A 21,977-nucleotide genomic window follows, 5' to 3' on the forward strand; every position below is an offset into this window, starting at 1 on the left:
TGGCATCCCCCAAACAGCCTCAATCCAGCCTATAGGCAAATTCCAGCAAACACTCAGCAGGGTCTAAGGGAGCCAACAAGTGGCCAGGCAAACACTACCCAGTGCCAGGAAAGCACACAAACAAGGAGCCCTTCCCGCCACTTGAAACCGAGAGTGAATAGGTTTGGGCAAACAGGCGCCCAACACTGGGGGCAAGGGAAAATTAGGGGCAAAACCTAAAAGGAGATGACAAGCCCAAGCACTGAGCAGGATTTAAAACCACCAGGGTCACTATCGTCTGCACTGGCTAGCAGCCCCCGAATTAAACTGCCCTCGCAGAATAATGACAGACCAATCAATATTGCCTAAGGCAAAGGGCAGCCCGAAGCAGGAAGCATGGGTTTGAATCAGCAATGGCCATACCAAGAAGCGGCCACCTAGCACAGTATTGCCTACACAGACCGGCAGCAACGCAAAACCTTAATGCACAACAAGCAGCAACTCGGTATCGTTTGCAGTATTTTATGCCCCCGGTGGAGAAGGGTTAGTACTGATAATATCAGGATGAATAAACAGCTACCTGAAGCAATACCAGAAGCGTGTAGCCAATAGGACTGCTCGGTGAAAACCTGCAGACCCTGGCAGTAATGCTGTAAAGCGGCTATGCGGCCCCACAGGCCTTCCCAGTTTGCTTGTGCACTACCGGTATTCCTGAAGAAGGGGGGCAATCCGCCTCCAACCTAAAAAACCAAAATACCTTAAGCAGCAGCAACTAACATTGATATTAATACAGTAATAACAATGAACCTATGACCAAAAACTGTACAGAGGGGACAACCGTAGCTTGAGGCTACCAAGCAAAACAGCAGTAAACAAAACTCAGCCCCCAGGGCTATACAACAAAGGGCAGGTCCTATAAATTATGTTATTAAATAGTGAGGTAGGGGTGTGTGTGTGTGTGTGTGTGTGTGTGTGTGTGTGTGTGTGTGTGTTTATACACCCACACACCCACCCACACCCCCACACACCCCAGTATATATATAATTATTATTCAGTGAATTAAGGTTAAATAAGAACTTCCAAGAAAAGGACACACACTAATATAATATAATACAAGTTACAATTAAAGAGTTTCTCATGTAGCACAGGAGGGTGTGGAAGCACGTGCCCAAAGCAACACGGAAACAAGAAAAACAAACACAGGCCACGGGTCCCATCCCAAATAGTCGCTGGGAAAGCTTGACCATCTGGTGTGCTCAAAATGGCTGCCCCAGCAACACACTGTTCACCAGAGGAAGCACAGACAAACAGCAGCCCCAACACACCCGAGAGTAACTCAGGAAATCTGAATTGACCTACTGCTGATACCAGAATAGTCAAGGGATCACGACAAAACAAAATAAAACAAAAAAACCTAGCAAAATTACCCCCTTATGTACCGGTACCATAAAAAGCTAAGAGGCTTTAGCGCCAGACAGCTGATCCCCAGCCCTGAGCCTATTTAAAATGCAAGCTGCCCCTTTAAGGAGAAAAGATACCCCTGCAGGATAGAGTAAATGGAAGCGATTGATTTCCCTATCTAGAATAGAAGGTGGGGGAGCTTATTCAGCCAGGCAGCTGCCCTTTGCATGTGGAGACCCTCTATCCCAGGCCTAGAAATAAATTCAGACATGACTCATATTTTTTGGTTTGGTTTTTGGCAGAATTTAGGCCACAACTTTATTGATTACAAATCAAGTGAGTGGTTGCATAGGCTCTGGTTCGACTAGCTACCTAGGGTAGCACTGACTCAGGGCATACCATGAGTCAGCAGCCAGGTACATACCTGGGACGGGGTTACCCGACTGGTGCACTGGATTAGGGCAACCCCGCTTGGGGGAATACCAACCATTGGTCCTTGGATTCCCTTAAGAGGAATACCCGAATATATGGTGGTAAGGGATCATACCCCCCTATGAGCGTGAACCAGAGCCAATCTGCCAACCTTACAAGTTGTGACGAATTGCTACGCGGCAGGCAAAATCCAAATGGCAACAGCCAATCAGCCAAGTGGGGAAAATTCCTGCTGTGCCCCTGCAACAATGGCAGACGACACACGACAGCATAGCAAAGTCAAGTGAAAGCCCTAAAATTAGGGAGCGGGTGTTCTGATGCAATTCAACCAGAGAAGGAGGATCTCTACGATGAGTGCAGCACTTAAATACTGGTCCATCTGACTCTCTGATTGGCAAGCCCTCAGCCCAATTGCACCCCATCAGATGGACCACCAATAGGGTGTTGTGGCTGCTCCAATTGCCCCGCCCCAACACCTAGACCTGGTCTGCTGGGACCCACCGCAACGTGTGCCCTCTCTTGCAGGGAGGACCCGATTTAGCAGACACCCCAGCATTTAATAAAACACACACCAACTGAAGGGAAGCAAACACCCACTGGGGCAAGTCAAGGCCAACAGAAAAAACTCAAGAAATAAGGAGCAAGGCACCCGCTACTCTGAGAAAGGAAGGAAACTGAGAACGCATGAAGAACCAACACACACTGGGGCAAGCCGAGCCCAATACAGGTAGATGAACTCAGGTAGAAAGGGGAAGGATGGAAAGCGGAAATGTACAAACGTACAAACCAAACAAACAAACAAACACCCACTAGCAACTCAGGGCAAGGGAGGAAGCTGCTCGGAGCAGGGGAGGAAGGTGGGCTGAAAACCCTAAGGAACATGGCCCAGCTCCAGTCAAGAAAGAGCAAAACGCCACAGTTTAAGGGCAAGATAAGAGGCAGGAAACAAGCACTCGGAGCAGAAGGGGAAGCTGGACTGAAGAAACCTAAGGAACTCAGCTCACACTCCTGTCAGGAAGAAGCACAGCACACAAACAGGTAAGGGCAAGGGAGGGGGCTGACGGGAGGGAACGAGGTTTAGGGGAAAACGGCAGAGGAAAGACCCTTTTGAACGGGTCTCCAGGAACGCTCCAAAGCCCTGCCTGCATAAGCCCATCAGTGAAACTTCCCTCATGGCGGCTGCAAATGTAGAAACAGAGGGATGTAAAGGTGCAGTCAAGTGCAACATTCCGACAGAGGACTAACGGCCTCCATGTTCTAACTGGTTGCTGTGACAACCAGTCTGTCGGTTGCAGGTGGTTTTGAAAGATAACTGCTCAGTTGAAGTCACCTCAGGACCAACTTCCCTCTGGTATAGTTTATTTGCTTGGTATGTAACCTAAGCCTGCCTTCAGGTACAGTTCTGTAAACCTGAATGAATCTGAGAGTAAAATAGCTTTATACCGTGTTTCCCCTTTTTTAAGACACCGTCTTATAACTTTTCCACCCCCAAAAACCACAGGGTGTCTTATTTTCGGTGGGGTGTATTACCTGTATTTTTTTTATTACCGGTACGGTTTTTATTACGGTATGATCTGCCCGACTTCATTCTGCATCCCTCCACACTGCCCACTATTACCCTGGGGTCAACTCACAAACCCCCAGCTTCTCTTCTGCCTGGAGAGAGGGATTCATCCAGGAGTCTTTTCCAATGCTCCACGCTGCAGCCGCCAGTTCCGGGCGGCGGGGAGGCAAGCCTCCTCGGCCAGGCCAGGTGGAGGCCGCTGGCTCAGGCTTTCTGGCTGGCCCAGGAGGGCGCTCCAAGTGCTCGGCGCTGCGGAGCGCTCGGCGCGCTCCATGCTGCAGCCGCCAGTTCGGGCGGCGGGGAGGCAGGCCTCCTCGGCCGGGCCAGGTGGAGGCTGCTGGCCCAGACGCTCCGCCCGGCCCGGCCCGGCACTCCAAGCGCTTGGCGCTGCGGAGCACTCGGCGCGCTCCACGCTGCAGCCGCCTGAGGGAAAAGAAGCTCGAGGGCGGCGGCGGCGGCGGTGGCTCCTCAGGGGCTGCTGGCTGGGAGGCAGTTCCGGGCTCGCTCCTTCCTGTATACGGAGCCCAAACTCCAAGGAGGCGGAGAAAGCGACCCACCCCTGGCCGCCTGTTCCTCCGCGTTTGCTGCGGCTCCTTGCACCTCCCCGGGGCCAAGGCGCCCAGCGGGAGAGAGGGAGAGGGAGAGAGGAGGCGGCGAGCAAGGAGCTTCCTTCTCGCCCACCTTTTTGACCGTCCCACCCCCGGGCAACCGGCCACCTCTATTTGCCTCAGCCGTCGCACACCCTTTCCCCGCTGCGTGCCCCGGCTGGAGGAACGCGGGCAGCCGGCTGGGGAAGAAGGGGCAGTTGAGGGAGGGGAGAGCGGCGGCGGGGCAGCTGGGGGTGACTGAGGGGAGAGAGCCCTGGTTTGGGCAGGGCGGTGGCCGGCGGGGCGCTTTTCCTTAATGAGGTGGGCGCTTCAAACGGCGTTTTTAAACGCCATTTTCCCTCCTCAGGGCTGACTTTGCTGCGTTCCTCCTACGCGTGCGCTCCAGCTGAGCCAGGAACAACTAATTCCCGCGCTCCAGCTGATCAGCACCTCCATGTTCTTGCTTTGCCCGCGCCTGGGCGCTCTGAGCGCTCCATGCTGCAGCAGCCAGTTTCAGGCCCCGAGCTGGCAGACATGGAGGTATGTCTTATTTTCAGGGTATGTCTTATATTTCTCAAATGCTTAAAATTGCTGCCCTGGCTTACTTTATGACTACGACTTAAAAAAGGGGAAACACGGTATTAACATAAATCAGATTTGTGTGTGTGTGTTCTTTAAGAGGGATTCAAAGGGATTTTTAACCAGGAAGGCATCTTTATTAGTAGAACTCAGACGAGTCAGCAACAAGCTGATTGCTGCATAAATTTATAAAGGGGATTGTTTAACTCTGCTAAAGTAAACCTTCTCACAGAAACCTGCTTTGCTCCAAGTGCCGGAACCCAGAGGGGTTGTTTTTGTTTTTTTAAAACATGATTTTTATTAAGGGTTTTCTTGGTTTACAAGGATATGTGCAATGTCTCTCTTAGCATTTTTACATATCAGTTTCATTTGTTGAGACATTGGTGAGGAGAGGGGAAGGAAAGTAGATGGGGGGGAGGGTGGGGTGACAGTGTTTCTATTTTGCTTAATAGGTGTGTGTGGAGGGTTGTCAGCGTCGCTTGTATAGGTTCTCTACTGTTCACTTGTTTTCTTTTGATGGTGAGAGATGTTGGGGTTGGCCTAGGATATGGTTGTTCCTTTGTGGTTGGCTGTGGTGGTCTTTGCTTTGTGTGTGAGTGTCAGAGGGGTTAAGTTGAAATAACCTCCTCACAGAAACCTGCTTTGCTCCAAGTGCCGGAACCTAGAGGGGTTAAGTTGAAATAAATTCCTGTACATGCGAGTAGCGTGCCGAGGAAAACCAAGCAATCCCTGGCAGGAAAGTCCCTGTCGCAGCATTGCAGCGAAGGTTTTTAGGGACTTCAAAATTAACGAAGCTAGAACAAAGCAAAGGATCCACAAACAGCACGTGGTAAGTAAGCGAGATCTGTGTGTGCAGGAGCCAAACAGGTGTGCTGGGGGGGGGCGCTTAAATGTGACAAACCACACACCCCAGCTAGCCGGATTGGTCAGCTGAGGGCATGGCATGGGGCCTGGACTCCCTGTAACGCAGGGGTATAAGAGACTATCTCTAACCCTTTTATTCCAGTTACAGGTAGGTAGACGTGTTGGTCTGGCGTAGTCGAAACAAAATAAAAAAATTCCTTCTAGTAGCACCTTAGAAACCAACTAAGTTTGTCATTGGTACAAACTCTCGTGTGCATGCACACTTCTTCAGATATCTGAAGTGTGCATGCACACGAAAGCTCATGGAAGGATTTTTTTTTCTTTCATTCCAGTAGCTTATGAAAAGGATTGAAAAAAGAACAAACACTTTAAAAACAACAACAACAACAACAACAACAACAACAACAACCCACAAATAAACCAGACATAGCAGCTGTTTACTATGCATTTAGTGCAACCCAGTGTCGTCATCCCAGTGAGCTCCTGCCCTATAGAGTGCACAGAGACACATCCACCCTCTAAACATCCCTGTCAAGCACAGGCTCCCTTTCCACATTTCCTGTCCACCAGAACAAGAGTCATCAGACATTGGTTTATACCACTCCAGCTAAAAGGAGGATTGTGACTGCCTACGATGCTAGCCCAGGAGGGCTCCTCCTTGCAGCCAGCTCTGATTCTCCCCTCCACAGAGTATGCAGCAGATGAGAGAGCTAAGTGAAAGAAGCTTCCCCTTCTCGACAGTGTTAGAAACAGTAAATGGCACATTAAACCTAGGTTATGGGCGCAACAACTGAATGTCTAGGTGCATTTTTAAAATAACAATACAAAACTGAAAATGAATGAACTGCAGCTAAAATATTATGTTCATTTTCCACATGGTGTAATCTTCCCCTGCCTATCCCCCTAATATTCTTAAGAGGGTCCCTTCTCCAGTCTTCAGAGTGTAGCTGGAGGTGGGGAGGCAGAAAAAGGTCCTCCTTTCCTTCCACTCCACAGTGTTAATCTTAAATCATAGGCGCAGTACTGTGCCCAGAGCTCAGAAAATGCTTGCACTAATGAAATTCTGTGTTGCAAAAAGCACCTAGAACAATGGGGCATGGGTGTACCCAGCATGGGGCAGGGGGTGCAGCTGCCCCCCTAGAAGGCCAAACCGTGGACCTGACTAGGGAAGCAAATACCCTGCGCAGGCGCCCCGCTTGTTGACACGGGAGGGGAGGGGGGAGGAAACGCTGCTGGTGCCGCGGCTCCTCGACCGCGGCTCCTCCTCTCAGCCCGCCCTGCCTACATTTGCACCAATTCCTGCCCACTAAAGCCTTCGCGCCTCCCAATGGAAAGCCCTGCCGGGCGGCAACCTCTCCTGCCTAAGAGTTCTGCTGGGCTGGCAAGCGAAGGAGACACGGCTCCCTGCATTGGTTGCAGCTGCTGCCGCGCTCTGCCTCCCGGTAGGCTGTACTGCGATCGTCAGCGCCGCGGGCTAGGAATCGCCCCCTTCCCCCCCTCCGCACCCCCTACCCCCCCTGAGTTAGGAGTTGCTACTGAGACTCCTCCTGGGCCGGCAGAGGAAGTGCACCAACAGGAGCCAGTTCAGCCTCGGTGGGCAGAAGCCCGCAAAGGAGGAGTGGGGGCGGTGGTCGTGGCTGCTGCAAGGAAGCTGCGTGGGGGCGTTTTCACCGGATTGCCGGCGGCAGGAGTAGCCCAGCGGCAATGACCCTTCCTCGCCGCCCCCCACCCCCGGCAATAAGAAAGGAGCTGCCTTGGGGGGCACCACAGCTCTCCGCTCCCCCTGCGTGCATTGCCCTCTCCGGGCATTGGCTGCTGTTTCCTTCTTTGCAATGTGCCCCCCCCCAGCCGCTCTCCCTTGCTGCCCCTGCCGAGAGAGGGGCGTTGAGGGCGGGGGAGCCACTGCAGCTGCCGTAGGGTCGCAGCTGGGGGGGCGGGCTCGCCTGCGCTGCGCCACCCCACCTTTCCCATCTTTTGCTCCCTTGCGATGGGGAGGCGGTGGTGGCAGCTTCTTCTTCTTTGAGGGTCTGAGCTTGGCGGGGGGGTCCCCAGTATCCTCCCAGGCCATGGGGGGGTGGCCCCCCAGGACTAGCAGACCTCTGAGCTCCTTCCCCATCCCAGATATATAGGGTGGGAACTGGCAAGGCTTCGGGGGGACCTGGAGGAGGGAAAGCGGGGCCCAAAGGGTTTTTTCAGGGAGGTGGCTAGCCGTAAATGGATGGGAGCGGTGTTTTCAGAGCAGGGCCGTCTTAGGCATACCTGGCGCCGTGGTGTGACGGATCCCTCTGCTGCCCCCACCCGCCCCGTTTCCTGGCGCGGCGAGCGCAGCTCACTGCGCGGCTGCCGCCTGGAGGGCCAGAGCCCTGTGCAACCCAGCCTGGGCATAGGGTCGGCCCTGGGCCAGGGGGTGCTGCCCTCCCCCTGTTGTGACGCCCCTGCGACAGCAGAGGCGGCCCCAGACCCGCACGCCTCCGGAAAGCAGCCTGAAGCCACTGAACAGCTGAGAGGCGGGCCTGGGGTGGCCTCCCCCGCGCCTCTCAGCGGGCGCAGTGGCGCCCCTGGTGACCTGGCGCCCTGGCGCTCCGCGCCACCGGACCCGGGCCTAGAGACGGCCCTACTTCAGAGCAGGGGAATTTCGTGTGGGAGAGTTTAGGGGGGTCATTTAGAGGCTGCAGCCGCCACCACAGAGGCGTCGGGCCCGCTGGCCCTGTAGCCCCGTCCACATTCCCACTTCGTGGCCCCTCCCCTCCCGTGCCTTGGCCCCGCCCCTGAACGACCATGGCTTGCCCCCCCTAGTTTTGATCCTGGGTACGCCCCTGCAATGGGACATCACTCTTTTCCCCAATCTGTTGCCTCTGATGTTGGAGATAATATAGAGTCACCATGACTAGTGGCCATCGATTAGCCTTATATTTTGCCTAGTCTGATGCCGAAACAAAATTGGTGACCATCAGTGCATCTTGTGGAAGCGAATTCCATAGTTTAACAATGCGTTGTGTTTAGGACTTACACAGAGGTAACTTTTTAAAAATTATTATGCTGATTGGCAATAGCTCATTGTGCACTTTACCTTGAGAGATTAGCAAGATACTGGCTGGACTCTGTGTTTGTTGGCATCGGTGCTGCCTCTGTAGCTCAATTGTGTAGGTCCAGAGCAGGTAGTTACTACAATCTGGGTGTGTTGTCATTTAGTATTTAAGAACTATTTATTTCATTCCTGACTAATGTAATTGCCTGCAATAGACCATAGAGTTATAAGGAAACATTGCATTGAACATGTGCCTATCTCAGAACGTTGAACTTCATTCTCATTATGCTCAAGGATTAGCCCTAGGAGGGAGTCCAAAGTGCATATGAATGAATTAAGATTGTCCTTAAGCTACAGATAGGGACTCTAATATTCCTTTTACATTTCACCTTTGCAAAGCCAAGCCTTTTAGGACATTGTGCAAAAGCCCGTGCAAATCTTATTCAAATGCATCTCAACATCCATGAGGACTGGACACAACAGTAATACTGCTAAGCATACCTGTAGTAGCAATTTAGAACACCCTTCCACAACCTGTCACTCTCCAGCTATTTTGAGCCACAACTTCCATCAGTCCCAGAGAGCATGGCTGATGGTCAGGGATTTGGGGAGTTGTAGTCCAACTGGAGGACGCCATGTTTGGGAAGAATGGTTTAGAGCAGGGGTCAGCAAACTTTTTCAGCAGCGGGCCGGTCCACTGTCCCTCAGACCTTGTGGGGGGCCGGACTATATTTTGGAAAAAAATATGAACAAATTCCTATGCCCCACAAATAGTCCAGAGATGGATTTTAAATAAAAGGACACATTCTACTGTAAAAACATGGTGATTCCCGGACTGTCCGCGGGCCGGATTTAGAAGGCGATTGGGCCGCATCTGGCCCCCGGGCCTTAGTTTGGGGAGAATGGTTTAGAGCAGTAGTCTTCAGCCTTTTCAGACCCAGGCCCTGCTTTTAATGCAAACATGCATTTCTTAATCCTTTACTGCATATTTTCATAGTGGGTCCTGGCCCACCAGCTGAAGACCAGTAACTGGAAGCATTATGCATGCTTCAATTCTATCATCCTTGCAACAACCACAACAGCAGATTAGTTTTGTTATCTAGGGTGGGTTGATTTGAATGAAGGCAATTTAAATAAATCGATTTATATCACAGAGGGGAGAAAAGACCAATCTCCCTCACTTATTCAAATCAAATTTCCCAGTGTGAAATTAATATGCCGAACATGTGTACATACCTATTGGTTGCTATAACATTTCAAGCTGCTTTGAATTCTTGCGCAATCTACGACCATTACCAAACCCTTTGCTCATGTAGCCTATGTGATTTTTGCACCGCACAATTGTTTTTGTAACAGTATGACAGAGGCATCGCTTCTGGTGATGTGCACCCTCATCTCTCTTTTCTTGCTGTGCTCAATTGAGGTGTGTTGGTTTCTGAAGCACTACAGAAACCTATTTGGCCTGAGAGTGAAGGGGAACTCCTGGTCCTCGATACGTTTTCAGGTTCCCTAGCTCTAAAAACTAGGCAGCCACCAACCTATTTTATTTAACTTTAATTCTGGAAACACGGATAAAGAAGATGAATTAAAACACAGGTAGAAGTTCTGAACATCTCTTCAGAAAAGTGTGTGAATGTCAACATTGGAGACATTTTAAAAATCCAGGGCTGGGGTGAGAAACTTGGACAGCCCTCCACATACTGTTGGACTCAACTCCCAACAGCTGCAGCTAGCATGGCCAATAATCAGGGGTGATAGTGAAGGAGGGATCGAACAAGATACATTCTAAACCCCAAGTGCAGAAAAGTAATTAACTAAGTTTGTTTGTTTGTCTGCAAATGTGCTGAAGGCTGGAAACAAAGGGAGATTTTCTTTCCTTCTTTCTTACTGCATTCAGCCTGTTAGCAAGTTCAAGAGAAGTTCAGTCCATCCAAACAAGCAGTACAGGAGAGCAGGTGGGCAGGCAGCCAATTGTCTGAAGTAGATAGGAGCTCGTCTGTTTCCTTTTTAAATTCTTCCCTTTTTGCTAAAGTAAGCAATGTATTGCTTTAAAAACCTTTGTTAGAAAGCTTGCTAATTAAGAAGCTTGTAAAGAAAATAACCCACAACGATCCCTTCCGAAAGTTCAGTGGGTTTTTCTTTTTCTTTTTAATCGTGATGTTTTATAAAAACCTTGATGTTTTATAAAATCATGGCAACCTGCAATTTGTTGGCGCCTTGGTCCATGAGTGCCGCACTGTCAAATACTTCGGTGCTTGTTCAAACTGCAAGACACAGGGGGTGGGGGGTGGAGAGACATCAAAATGGAACCAAAAACTCTGCCTTTTTTTGCTGATAAATTAATTGGGCTCTTAATGCTTCTTGGAAGCATTCTAGTTTAATAATTACCTTTGTTTATAACCTCTGTACTTAAGCGACTGCTGTTTCCCAGCATTCTGCTTTCCAGTTGCGGGCATTGTCTGCTGAAGGAGGAGATACCGGTAAGTGAAGGAAGGTGTTTTGATGACTCAAGAGCTACACCAAACACGGTGAGTACCACTCTCACTTCCAAATGTTGCTGTTATTGTTTTTCTGGGATGAGTGATGTTCCTTATCTTCCTTAAAACTATTGTAGCAGGGAGGGAACTGCCCTACTTGCCACCCCAGCTGGACTCTCCAAGAAGATCATCCCGCTGCCGCCAATTGGGCTTAAAGAAAACTAAGACTTCCTTCCAGCCTAAGCACTGGCCATGAAGGGAAAGTGTGAAGGTGTGCGATGGTTCTTGCACGCTTGCCATCAGTACAAAGTGGCTATGGCAGTCCCCCTAGTTTGCAAATGAATCTGTGGGCTCAAACACACCACACTGCTTGCAATCCTAATTTAATTTACCTGTGGGTAAGTCCCACTGAATTCAACAGGAGTTGATTTTCAGTGGACATGTTTAGGATTGCACTTTCAAATACCGTATGTGGAGTTGGCAGCCCCCCCCCCATATATATATGTTCAACAACTTGAGTTTAGCTGAGTCCCAGGGAAGGAAGCAACACCAACTGGAGGAAAGAGCCAGGGATGTGCAGAAGCAATTTCCCCTGCCTTTCCTATCCTTATCCCAAGGCAGCCCCCCCCCTCTCCTCTTCAGAACTTTTTTTAAATCCCAAGCAAAAGGCATAATCACTGAGGCCAACTTTCTTCCCACGTTCTCTGTCTCTTTGTGATGACGGTTCCCAAAAATAAGCAAGCAAGAGGTGAGAGAGGCCCTGCAAACGCCTCCAGCTTCCACAAAACGGCCACCTTTCTTGATTTGAGAATTGGCTGCCCAACAAAGAAACCTGCTCACATCCTGTGTTGTGACTGCCATGTTAAACCATCGAACCAGCTATAAAGTTTGCAATATAAAATGAGCAAACTGATAACAAAATCATCTGATCACTGGTGGCCAACAAACCATCTGATAATAAGTTATCCATAAAATCAAATCATGTTGTGTACAGCAAATTCATTTCCAACCTTTGAGCTCCCATTAAGGCAGATAAGCCACCTTTATATTACTCATAAAAGGTAAAGGGACCCCTGACCATTAGGTCCGGTCATGATCGACTCTGGGGTTGCGCGCTCATCTTGCATTATTGGCCGAGGGAGCCGGCGTATAGCTTCCAGGTCATGTGGCCAGCATGACAAAGCCACTTCTGGCGAACCAGAGCAGCACACGGAAACGCCGTTTACCTTCCCGCTGTAGCGGTTCCTATTTATCTACTTGCATTTTTGACGTGCTTTCGAACTGCTAGGTTGGCAGGAGCTGGGACCAAGCAATGGGAGCTCACCCCGTCGCAGGGATCTTCTTGCTGGCTATGTGATCTAGATAATCAGGGATCATAGGACCAGTGAGGTGATATCACAGTGTCCCATACTTAGATTTGATTATGCTATAACATTACAAAGCCAACTTGGAGTGAGGTAGCACATCCCACCATTACTTTGAATTAACTATGTAAGAGCGCTATGGGTCCCCCATTGCTTTTTTGAAGTCAAAAGATAAACAGACTTTTGAATAATATAATCATAGTTAACTGTGTGCTGGTTGCAGGATTCACTAATATAATAGGCATCAGCATCAAGTAAGCAAAATGGATGAAGAAGGCATCAGAAAACGAAGTTCAACTCAAGAACCTGATGAAACGCCCATCAAGAAAAGCAAATCTATGAATCTACAGAAAGAGGCAAGACTTGTAATATATTATATTGGAAAGAGCCCTACAAATTCTTAACCTCCCAGAGGTAGTGAATAACACCAGGTGGCCTCAACCAAATTGTGTCTCTCCTATGGCTGATACCTGCCCCATGATGCTTATAGGTCTGCATAGTTTATGGCAGGAATGGGGAGCTCGTGACCCTTCAGAGGTTATTGGCCCCCAATTTCCAGCTACGCTGGTTGGGCCTGATGGGAAATGAATGGTCTGTGGTGTTAACACCCGAGTTACTGTAATTAATAGAGTGTTGTTTGCTAAATGTGGAGATAATCACCCAGCTCAGTGAAGTACAAAAGGAAAGCCTCTTTTCCCAGAATGTCTGGTTAATTTTGGCATTATACCACAAGTTGTTCCTGCTGTCACCTCACCTGTTAATGGCGCTGAAGGTCTCAGCACAGCAGACCCTGTTTGCGTTCCCCTCACACTCATTACTTTTCCCCTTGGCTAGACTATTTCCTTGGCACCGAATATGAAGAAATGGTCATGGTCAATACTGAGCGCTTATTCCTCCACATTCTTGTTACCCTTGCCAAGGCAACATGTGTGTGTGTGTGTGTGTGTGTGTGTAAACATTTTCACCCCACTTCCAAGATGAAAAAGGCTCCTAAAGCGGCTTACCGTCATTCCCAGAACAGACTGTAACTCTGACCTCAGGCTTCTGAAAGTTTTTAGTCTTTATTCCATTGTAGTTTTATATTGCTTTTAATTCTTGTGTTACATTCCAAGTCACTTTGACTTCACTTTTAATTTAAAAAGTGACTGAGAAGTTCAAATAATAATAATAATAATAATAATAATAATAATAATAATAATAATAATAATAAACTGTAGATCCTACGGATGTGTTTGTTGGGAAAATAAGCTCCCCATAAGATATGTGGCGGCAGCTGTTGTATAAAGCAGTGTTTCTGCAATAAGAGTGGACCCTTCCTGACATATTCTTGGGTTAACATCTGCTTCAGTGATCCTGTCCCACATCCATCTCCACCCTCATGATACTACCTATAGAAGATTGAAATAACCACTCTGGTTGAATTCACCTAACCTCAGTTTCTTTTCCCAGGTGGGCCTTCTCAGTGGAATCTGTCTCATTGTTGGGACAATGATCGGTTCAGGGATCTTTGTTTCTCCAAAGGGCGTTCTGGCTAACGTTGGAGCAGTTGGGCCCAGCTTAGTCATCTGGACAGCCTGTGGAGTGCTTGCTACGTTAGGTAAATCGCTACTGCTCTTTCCAACTTATCCCCCCCCCCCAGTTTATTACAAGCTCCTTGGTATAGTATGTGTTATTTTGTTTAGCCCTTCAACGATGGATTTGCATTTGCTAGTTTTCCATTTAAGATATAGGTGAACAATTTGTTTGGGGGAAATGCTAACCAAAGCTAACACGTTATAATTACAGTGGTACCTTGGTTCTCAAACAGCTTAGTTGCTGAACAAATCGGCCCGGACACCGCAAACCCGGAAGTAAGTGTTCCGGTTTGCGAACATTTTTCAGAAGCCGAACATCCGACACAGCTTCCGCTTGAGTGCAGGAAGTTCCTGCAGCCAATCGGAAGCCGTGCTTGGTTTTTGAACGGTGTTGGGAGTCGAACGGACTCCTGGTACGGATTAAGCTTGAGAACCAAGGTACCACTGTATTTTGAAGCTGTACAGGTTCCTTTTGTTCATCTGGCCTCTCTTGTAAATCACCATGTGATGAAAAACTGAGTGATCTATGTTTAGTATATGATAACCATATGCTGTGGTGGTTATACTTGACTGGGGGTGTTGAGGGTTCGAATTTCCACTCGTCCATGAAGTTCTCTGTGTAATCTTGGACTGATCACCATCTCTTAGCCTGACTTACCTCATAGGGTTTTTGCATGTATTGAAGAAAATGGAAAGGATGAATGAGAGATAAATATAAATGTAATAAATACCGGTATGTGATAACTGACTCTAAAAATAACTTTTTTGTTACTGGCTTTTCTTTTATCGATGCTCCCTGAGTCTCAAGGCACCCGCTGATGATGTCATGGACTGTCTAAAAGACAAGCACAGTGTTTATAAATGAAAACAATCAATCGTGCTTGTGGAGGGAAGGGGGAAAAAAGCATTTCTCCAGCAACTCAAAGTTATAGTTGGTTGGGACCAGATGAGCTTCTCACAACAGAAGCACTCATTGGGTGAGAGAAATGTTGACTAGTTCCATATACAATAACAAAATTATGCACTTAATAGGAACAAGATCCCTGGTGGCTTGAAACAGGCTAGAAGGATCAGGTGCATATAGAGCCCCCTAGAAGCCATATTGAAATGGAGATGGGTGATTGTGGCAGTGGTGGTGGTAGAGGAAGGTTATTTTGAAAACTCCCACTTCTTTCTTTAGGGGCACTGTGTTCTGCCGAACTTGGCACGATGATACCAAAATCAGGAGGAGACTATTCGTACCTCATGGAAGCCTTTGGCCCAATCCCTGCATATTTGTTTTCCTGGGCATGTCTCATCGTCATCTTGCCCAGTTCCTTTGCCATCATTTGCCTCAGCTTTGCTGAGTACACAGCGGCTCCATTTTATCCGGGTTGTGATCCCCCCACAGTTGTCATCAAGTGTCTGGCAACAGCAGCCCTCTGTGAGTATTTGGCTTTTGATCAGGAAGACAAAGGTAGCTGGAAGTGTGAGCGACCAAAAACCAAATGCATACAGAGATAACGGCAAAGAATAAAAAAAAATTCCTTCCAGCAGCACCTTAAAGACCAACTAAGTTTTTATTTTGGTATGAGCTTTCGTGTGCATGCACACTTCTTCAGATACACTGAATAGAAAGAATAGGCAAAGAATAGGCTTCCTTTACACTGGTTTGCAAATTTGTGGGTTAATTTAGCACAAGCTGGAGGCAGCTAGTGCGCAACGGAAGCGAAGAGACTGTGCTAGGAACCAGAAGTCCCTAGTTCAAATTTCAAACTCCCCTCTCCCTTTTTGGGAACTTGGGAATAGTACCACTAACCCATCTTATATATGGCTCCTGCCAACTTTGCAGTTTGAAAGCATACCAAAACGCCAGGGCAAGTAGATAAGGTAAATGGTGGGAAGGTAAATTGCGTTTCTGTGCACTCTGGCACTCATCACTGTGTCTAGTTGCACCAAAAGCAGTTTAATCAGGCTGGCCACATGACCTGGAAAAGTTGTCTGTGGACAAACGCCGGCTTGCTTGGTCTGAAAAGCGAGATGGGTTTGAGCACTCGAATGCAGAGGAACATATGAAGCTACCACACAGCTGGTCAGATTATTTGTCCATCTTGCCCATTATTGGCTACTCTGAGTGGCAGGAAAATGAAACTGGGAAGGCAAAGGACGGATTCCAGGGATACAGAAGGTTATTCATTGAGATGTCTGATTTATGACATTTCTTGTGAACCTTCCCCCCCTTTCCTTTCTCTTAGTTACAGTTACTCTGGTGAATGCCCTGAGTGTGAAGTGGGCGAGCTACGTGCAGAACTTTTTCACTGCGGCTAAAATGGTGATTGTCATAATTATCATTGTAAGTGGGATTGTTCTTCTAGCCCAAGGTATGTTATGTTGAAGTCTTAATTGCAGAATATCTATCTATCTATCTATCTAATCTGCAGCAGTTGACTGGGACAGATACAACTCCTTTGCTTTCTTTTTGGGGGGTGGGTGGGAACCTGTGTGTTGATATTTTTAATATTACCTTCCTTGTAAATTAATTAAAACCTGTTTATGACATACATTAAAGATAAGTCTCAGGTTTCTAAAAAGTCACATTCCATTTCAATATGTTTTAACATCTATCACAAAATTATCTATGGGCAAGTGCCCTTCTTCTGATAGGAAATGCTCAGTGGTGAGTGGACCACAGAAATGGGGAAGGGGTCAAGGAGGGTCAGTTGGGTGGTGAGTGATCAATGTCCCTCTTATTTTCCTCCAAGGAATGAATCTGGAGGCTATTATATCAAAACCACAAAGCGTCCAGTGGCATTTTAGGCAAACAGATTTATCGGGGTGGGTAGGAGTTTTCACGGACTTTGAGCCAAGTTCCTCAGCTGCAAGAAATGATATGTTTCACTTTCCCTCCCCCAGGAAATACAAAGAACTTCAACAATTCGTTTGATGGCCCCCCGCTTTCTGTGGGCGCCATTTGTCTTGCATTTTATAATGGACTCTGGGCCTATAGTGGATGGTAATATAATTTTATGATTGTCATTAGCAGTTAGAGTATAACAGTTCATGTCTTATTTTGATCTGTCTTTACTGCACTTTAACAAAGATATTGCATGGAAACTCTGGGACCTGAAGTCTTGCTGAAGAATCACACCTGGAAATAGTGTAAGGTGGGGAATACTTATTCTAAACCTATGGCGACTTCCTGGTAGGCATGAAAGGAGACAGCCCACCCACTTTTGTGGGGGAGAGCTAAGCAGACCATAAACTTGTGGAAGCTACCACATGATGCAGTGGTGGCCAATAGGTGAGACGGCTTTTTAAGGCACCAACAGTATCAGCTAGTCTTAGGTCGTTAGAAAAAGGAGTTAACAGCATCTTAAGGTTAGAACCACTACTTAGGCAGGCACCCCCAACCTCGGCCCTCCAGTTGTTTGGGACAACAGCTCCCATCATCCCTAGCTAACAGGAACAGTGGTCAGGGATGATGGGAATTGTAGTCCCAAAATGAGGTTGGGGATGCATGACTTAGAGCCAGTTGATAGGCATAATAAAATCTCTAATCGAATGGAGATCAAAAATTTGTGAGTTCATGACAATGGCAAAATTAACAGTATTCGTAAGAGGAGACTCTATCCAGAAAGCTAATAAAGAATGGGAAAGCGTAGAATTATATATGAAAGAAAGAAAATAAAGAATAAGAAAGTGAAGAAAGAAAGATGAAGCAAGAGGGAAAGGGAAAGTAGGCAATAGGAAATAGAGTAGATTATGAATCGCAAAGTTATCGGATAATATAATGAAAAAAGATTAAAGATTAAATTATTAAGATTAAATATTAAGATTAAAAATAAGCAACATAGCAGAATAGGCAAATACCAATAATATAGCACATAGGTGAGGGAAGTAGGGGTGGAGGGGTGGAAGAAAGGGGGTGGGGGGAATTATGAGTAGTAATTGAAGAGGTATTAAATATTAAAGATCAAGGTGATGGAGGTTGTTAAGTATGTGATCTCTTCTTTTATTGTATTGATGTATAGTGGTACCTCGACATACGAATGCTTCGACTTCCGAAGGTTTCGACTTACGAAGTCGACAACCCCGGAAGTCTTTTTCACTATGCGCACCCTGCGCCTGCGGTCCGCGCATGCGCAGAAGTGAAAAAATGTGGTCCGTGCATGCGCAGGGCAGGCGCTTTGGCATCCAAAAACCTTGACTTATGAAGAGCGCCGTGGAACGGATCGTCTTCGTAAGTCGAGGTACCACTGTATAGTCTTATCTATGTATTTGTGGTTTTTTGTGTTATTCTTTATTCGTGTTGATATAATTTTTAATAAAGTTTATTTTTTAAAAAAATAAAATCTCTAATCGAGTAGGTCTCTCCAGATCTTTCCATAGGTTGGTATGTGTGTGTGTTGTCTTAATTGACGGTTGCTTCTCATATGGGAGGTGAATGGATGCCATGAGGAAGGACTCATATTTGTTAAGGGCATATTTTTTCCTGAAGTGGTAAGGCTGTGTCTGGGCTGTAGTATTTCAGATGGCAGATGGCAGTTCCTTCATACTCAGCCCCCAAAATAGACCCCTGCACATAGAAAATAGCATGCAAGAGAGAAACCTAATTGAGAAGCTTTCCCTTTGTCCAGGATAGCTATATTGCAGGGCATCAGGCTGCCAAAGGCTGATCTAATGCCTGTTTTGATGTGCAAGGGATTATTTTTGCACAGAACAGATGCATATATTCCTGATTGTTTATTGTTACTTGCTATTACTGTTGAAAGCCATATTGGGCACTTGCTTCTGTGCAAAATGCAGAACACAAATTAAAGTAGGAAATTTTCTACTTGGCTCTGTGAATTGTCTCATAAAGATGTTGTTGTTGGTTGAAAGGGAATTACAATTTCAGTAAAAATATGTATTAACATCAAGATTTACACCCCATAACTCTTTTATTTGGAAATTAAATTCCACTGGGTTCAAGAGGGGTTTCTCCCAGGAATGTGCAGGATGCAAAGTAACGTTTTGGTACTTCTCCCCCCTTCCAGGAATCAACTCAATTATATCACAGAGGAACTTAAAGATCCTTACAGGTAAGAAAAATGGTGCATCAGCTGCTAGAACATCATTTCTTTTCCCTCCTCCCTCACAGTCCCATTGAAACAAGGATTTCTAACCTGCCATTCAGGGTACAGCCCTCCTAAGGCAGTGCGCAAAAAGTTTCACAAAGCAACAACAAAATCTGATAAGCTGTTTTCTGAAACCAGGCCCACGTTAGTGAACTGCATCTATACAGTCAGGAGGGAATATATCTGTTCCAAGTCATTTTGTTGCCTTATGCAAATGACAAGATGGCTGCCACCTGCAGAAGCTGACTAGACCAGCTGTTTTAGTCTGACAGTGCCCTTCAGAACCACCCAACGACAGAAAGCTAGTTTAGGCTGTGCAGCACATCCACCAGGAGGGAAATGCCTGGGGGCACAGGAGGAACAGCTTCTGGCCACCAGCATCTGCCACCCAAGGCAGTTGCCTCACTTTGCCTAGTGGTAGAGCTGGCCCTGCATCCACCAACAGAGTGAAATTTTAAAGTCTTAATACACAGCTGTTTAAAGCCAAACTAGATGTAATGTTCAAATGTACAGATGCAATATACATGTATTTTATACTGTTAACGAACAGCATCCATGGGGCGGGGGCTGGTGCTTCCCCCCCTTAACCCCCCTCCCTCCCCCATTTGCTTTGTTCTGCTGACAGTCCCACCCAAGCTACTCTCCACATTGGGAAGGAAACTCCTCCTCTGGTTCTGCTTGTGTGTCCACTCATCTTGTGTTCTTATGTTCTCAGTGCAAATATCATTGCTGGAAGTTGGGGTGGGGGTGTTAATCAGGACCATAGGGTGGCAGGTGTCATCTTAGAAGATGTGTTATTGTGACTCATATAAGAGACAATGCTCATTATTTAAAATATGACAATTTCCCCCTTTAGAACTGTTCAGATGCAAATTTATGCAAAAATCTTAACTTATAGCATATCTCTTTACATTATCTAGAAATCTACCACTCTCTATTGTTATTGGAATCCCTCTGGTCACAGTTTGTTACGTTCTGATCAATATATCCTATTTCACGGTTATGACATCAACAGAACTTCTGCAGTCTCAAGCTGTCGCTGTGGTGAGTTGAAGTACAAAAATGTGTTGCTTTTCACCTCTGTGCAATTCACAAGAGGATGGTTTGATACAAACGGCAGAACAAGAGTGAAAGTAGTTTTTTTAAAGTTACACAAGGGAAAATTTGCTTCTCTAAAAAGTTGTGCAAGCTTTTTATTAAGTATCTTTAATTACTGCTGTATCTTCACATGCCCAGTTGGTTGACCTCTATGTTTTAAAGATGTGCATTATTTCAATTCCTTCCATCACAGACATTTGGAGACAGGGTTCTTTATCCTGCTTCCTGGATAGTCCCTCTCTTTGTGGCTTTTTCTGCCATCGGGTCAGCCAATGGGACATGCTTTACTGCTAGCAGGTAAAACAAAACTTTCTGATGTGGAATTCCAGTGTGCCCTAGGTTAAAGTTGACTTATGTGCACTCAGCTCAGAATCCAGAATGCAAGACCTCTGCACTTATATGGACCTGCAGTTAAGAGCATCACAATTGTCAACAGGCAAATGCTCAGGTGACACTTAAAATCAGGTCAGGTTGGAGACAGCTGCCCCATTAGAAGTACATGTGCCTCTGAATTCTTCATTTTCCTCTGAATTAACCCAGTCATTTTCAAGGAACTCATGGTGGAATCTGCCCCAGCATTATGTGAATAAATAATTCAATGTTTTGGTGATACATCATGTAAAGGAGCACCATCATCTCATTAAAAGTAACCTGGGGCACTCAGGAGACAGGGGCACATTGACATTTCCAAGCTACTAAACTTTGCTCAATTGCTGGCAGGTGGTGCAATGAAAGGTGGTATAGAGGGAGGGAGCAGCTTAAATTTAACATCACACCTGCACATCCACTCACATTTATTGGAAGCACAGCAGTATGTCAGATGGGCGAAATCCCATACCCTGTTGGTCACAGTGCATGTGGCAGTAGTGCTGATCTCATTCCATTTCCCAGATTCTTATGCTTTTAACATTGGACTCAAGCCACAGCCGTTGCAACTAGTTCCTCATACGCTCTCCATAGGCCCATATTACTGCATGACATGGTAAACACAGATTCTGCAATGCTCTCTGAATGCAACACCAAAAATATGAAAAGTGCAGGAGTCTTGCCATCCTTTGCTCTGGGTCAGTCCATCACAATGGCTTCTCTAATGAAAATGATTTACCTTCTCAGGCTTGCTTATGTAGTGGGCCGTGAAGGACACATGTTAAAGGTGCTCTCTTACATCAGCATTAAGCGCTTAACTCCAGTGCCTGCTATCATCTTTTATGTAAGTATGATTTCTGAAGTGTCAGAAGAACAGCATAAGACCCCTGCTGGATCAAACCAAAGGCCTGTCTAGTTCAGCATTGTTCTCTGTTACTGGAGGCAGGGCATAGCCGTCACGACTAGTAGTCAATGATGGTTTTATCCTCCATTAATTTGTCTAATATCCAACCGGTCCAGGTTGGCAGCCATCACAAGTCCCGTGAGGCCAAATTCCATGTGACTGCACACGGCTTTCCCATCTGTATGCAAAAGGGTCTTCATGGAGGCCTTGTATTTTAATGAAGCAACCATGCAGTAGGGCTGCAAATTTAAAGTCACTGGAGAGACTAAGCAAGCATATCCGAATTAGTTTTCCAACAGAGTTATCATAGCCACAATTAGTATTGGCCATTCTATGAAAAGGCCTTTACTGTAAACCCAACACTGAAATCTGCAGGTTTTTTTAAAAATGCCTTCTCCATAATGCATTTCTTCTGCTTTCAGGGTGCAATAGCTATTATTTATATAATTCCCGGAGACATCAACACCCTCATCAACTACTTTAGCTTTGCAGTTTGGATATTCTATGGTCTAAATATGCTGGGACTCATTGTCATGCGCTTTACAAGAAAAGATCTTGAAAGGCCTATCCGTGTAAGTAGCTCACCAGAAGATATTCTCATCAGTGTTCAGGATGGTTTGGCAGTTCCTCTTGTGCTGCTTCTTTTGTTACTGCTGGGGAAGAA

General features: G+C 46.7%; 1 protein-coding gene across 5 annotated transcripts in view; it reads left to right on the top strand.

Annotated features, from left to right (window-relative positions):
• The window catches only part of LOC118085876 (b(0,+)-type amino acid transporter 1-like), a 45,998-nt gene that overhangs the window by 19,141 nt on the left and 4,880 nt on the right, over positions 1-21,977 (top strand). For 2 of the 5 annotated variants that reach the window (XR_004692707.3, XM_035116895.3), the window contains exons 1-11: positions 10,847-10,962; positions 12,499-12,631; positions 13,725-13,872; positions 15,030-15,272; positions 16,084-16,209; positions 16,742-16,841; positions 18,865-18,909; positions 19,866-19,989; positions 20,237-20,340; positions 21,157-21,253; positions 21,736-21,885. Coding sequence is in view for 4 of the 5 variants with exons in the window: in XM_035116895.3 (XP_034972786.1) it covers positions 12,539-12,631; positions 13,725-13,872; positions 15,030-15,272; positions 16,084-16,209; positions 16,742-16,841; positions 18,865-18,909; positions 19,866-19,989; positions 20,237-20,340; positions 21,157-21,253; positions 21,736-21,885 (1,230 nt within the window). In the remaining variant the exon portion in view is untranslated. Of the gene's footprint in view, positions 1-2,831; positions 2,851-10,846; positions 10,963-12,498; positions 12,632-13,724; positions 13,873-15,029; positions 15,273-16,083; positions 16,210-16,741; positions 16,842-18,864; positions 18,910-19,865; positions 19,990-20,236; positions 20,341-21,156; positions 21,254-21,735; positions 21,886-21,977 lie in introns of those variants that run through there. The other 3 variants (XM_088671826.1, XM_060276104.2, XM_035116896.3) reach the window with 3 other exon arrangements.

This window comes from Zootoca vivipara, chromosome 6, assembly GCF_965207765.1.
Source record: "Zootoca vivipara chromosome 6, rZooViv2.hap1.1, whole genome shotgun sequence".
Classification (NCBI taxonomy): domain Eukaryota; kingdom Metazoa; phylum Chordata; class Lepidosauria; order Squamata; family Lacertidae; genus Zootoca; species Zootoca vivipara.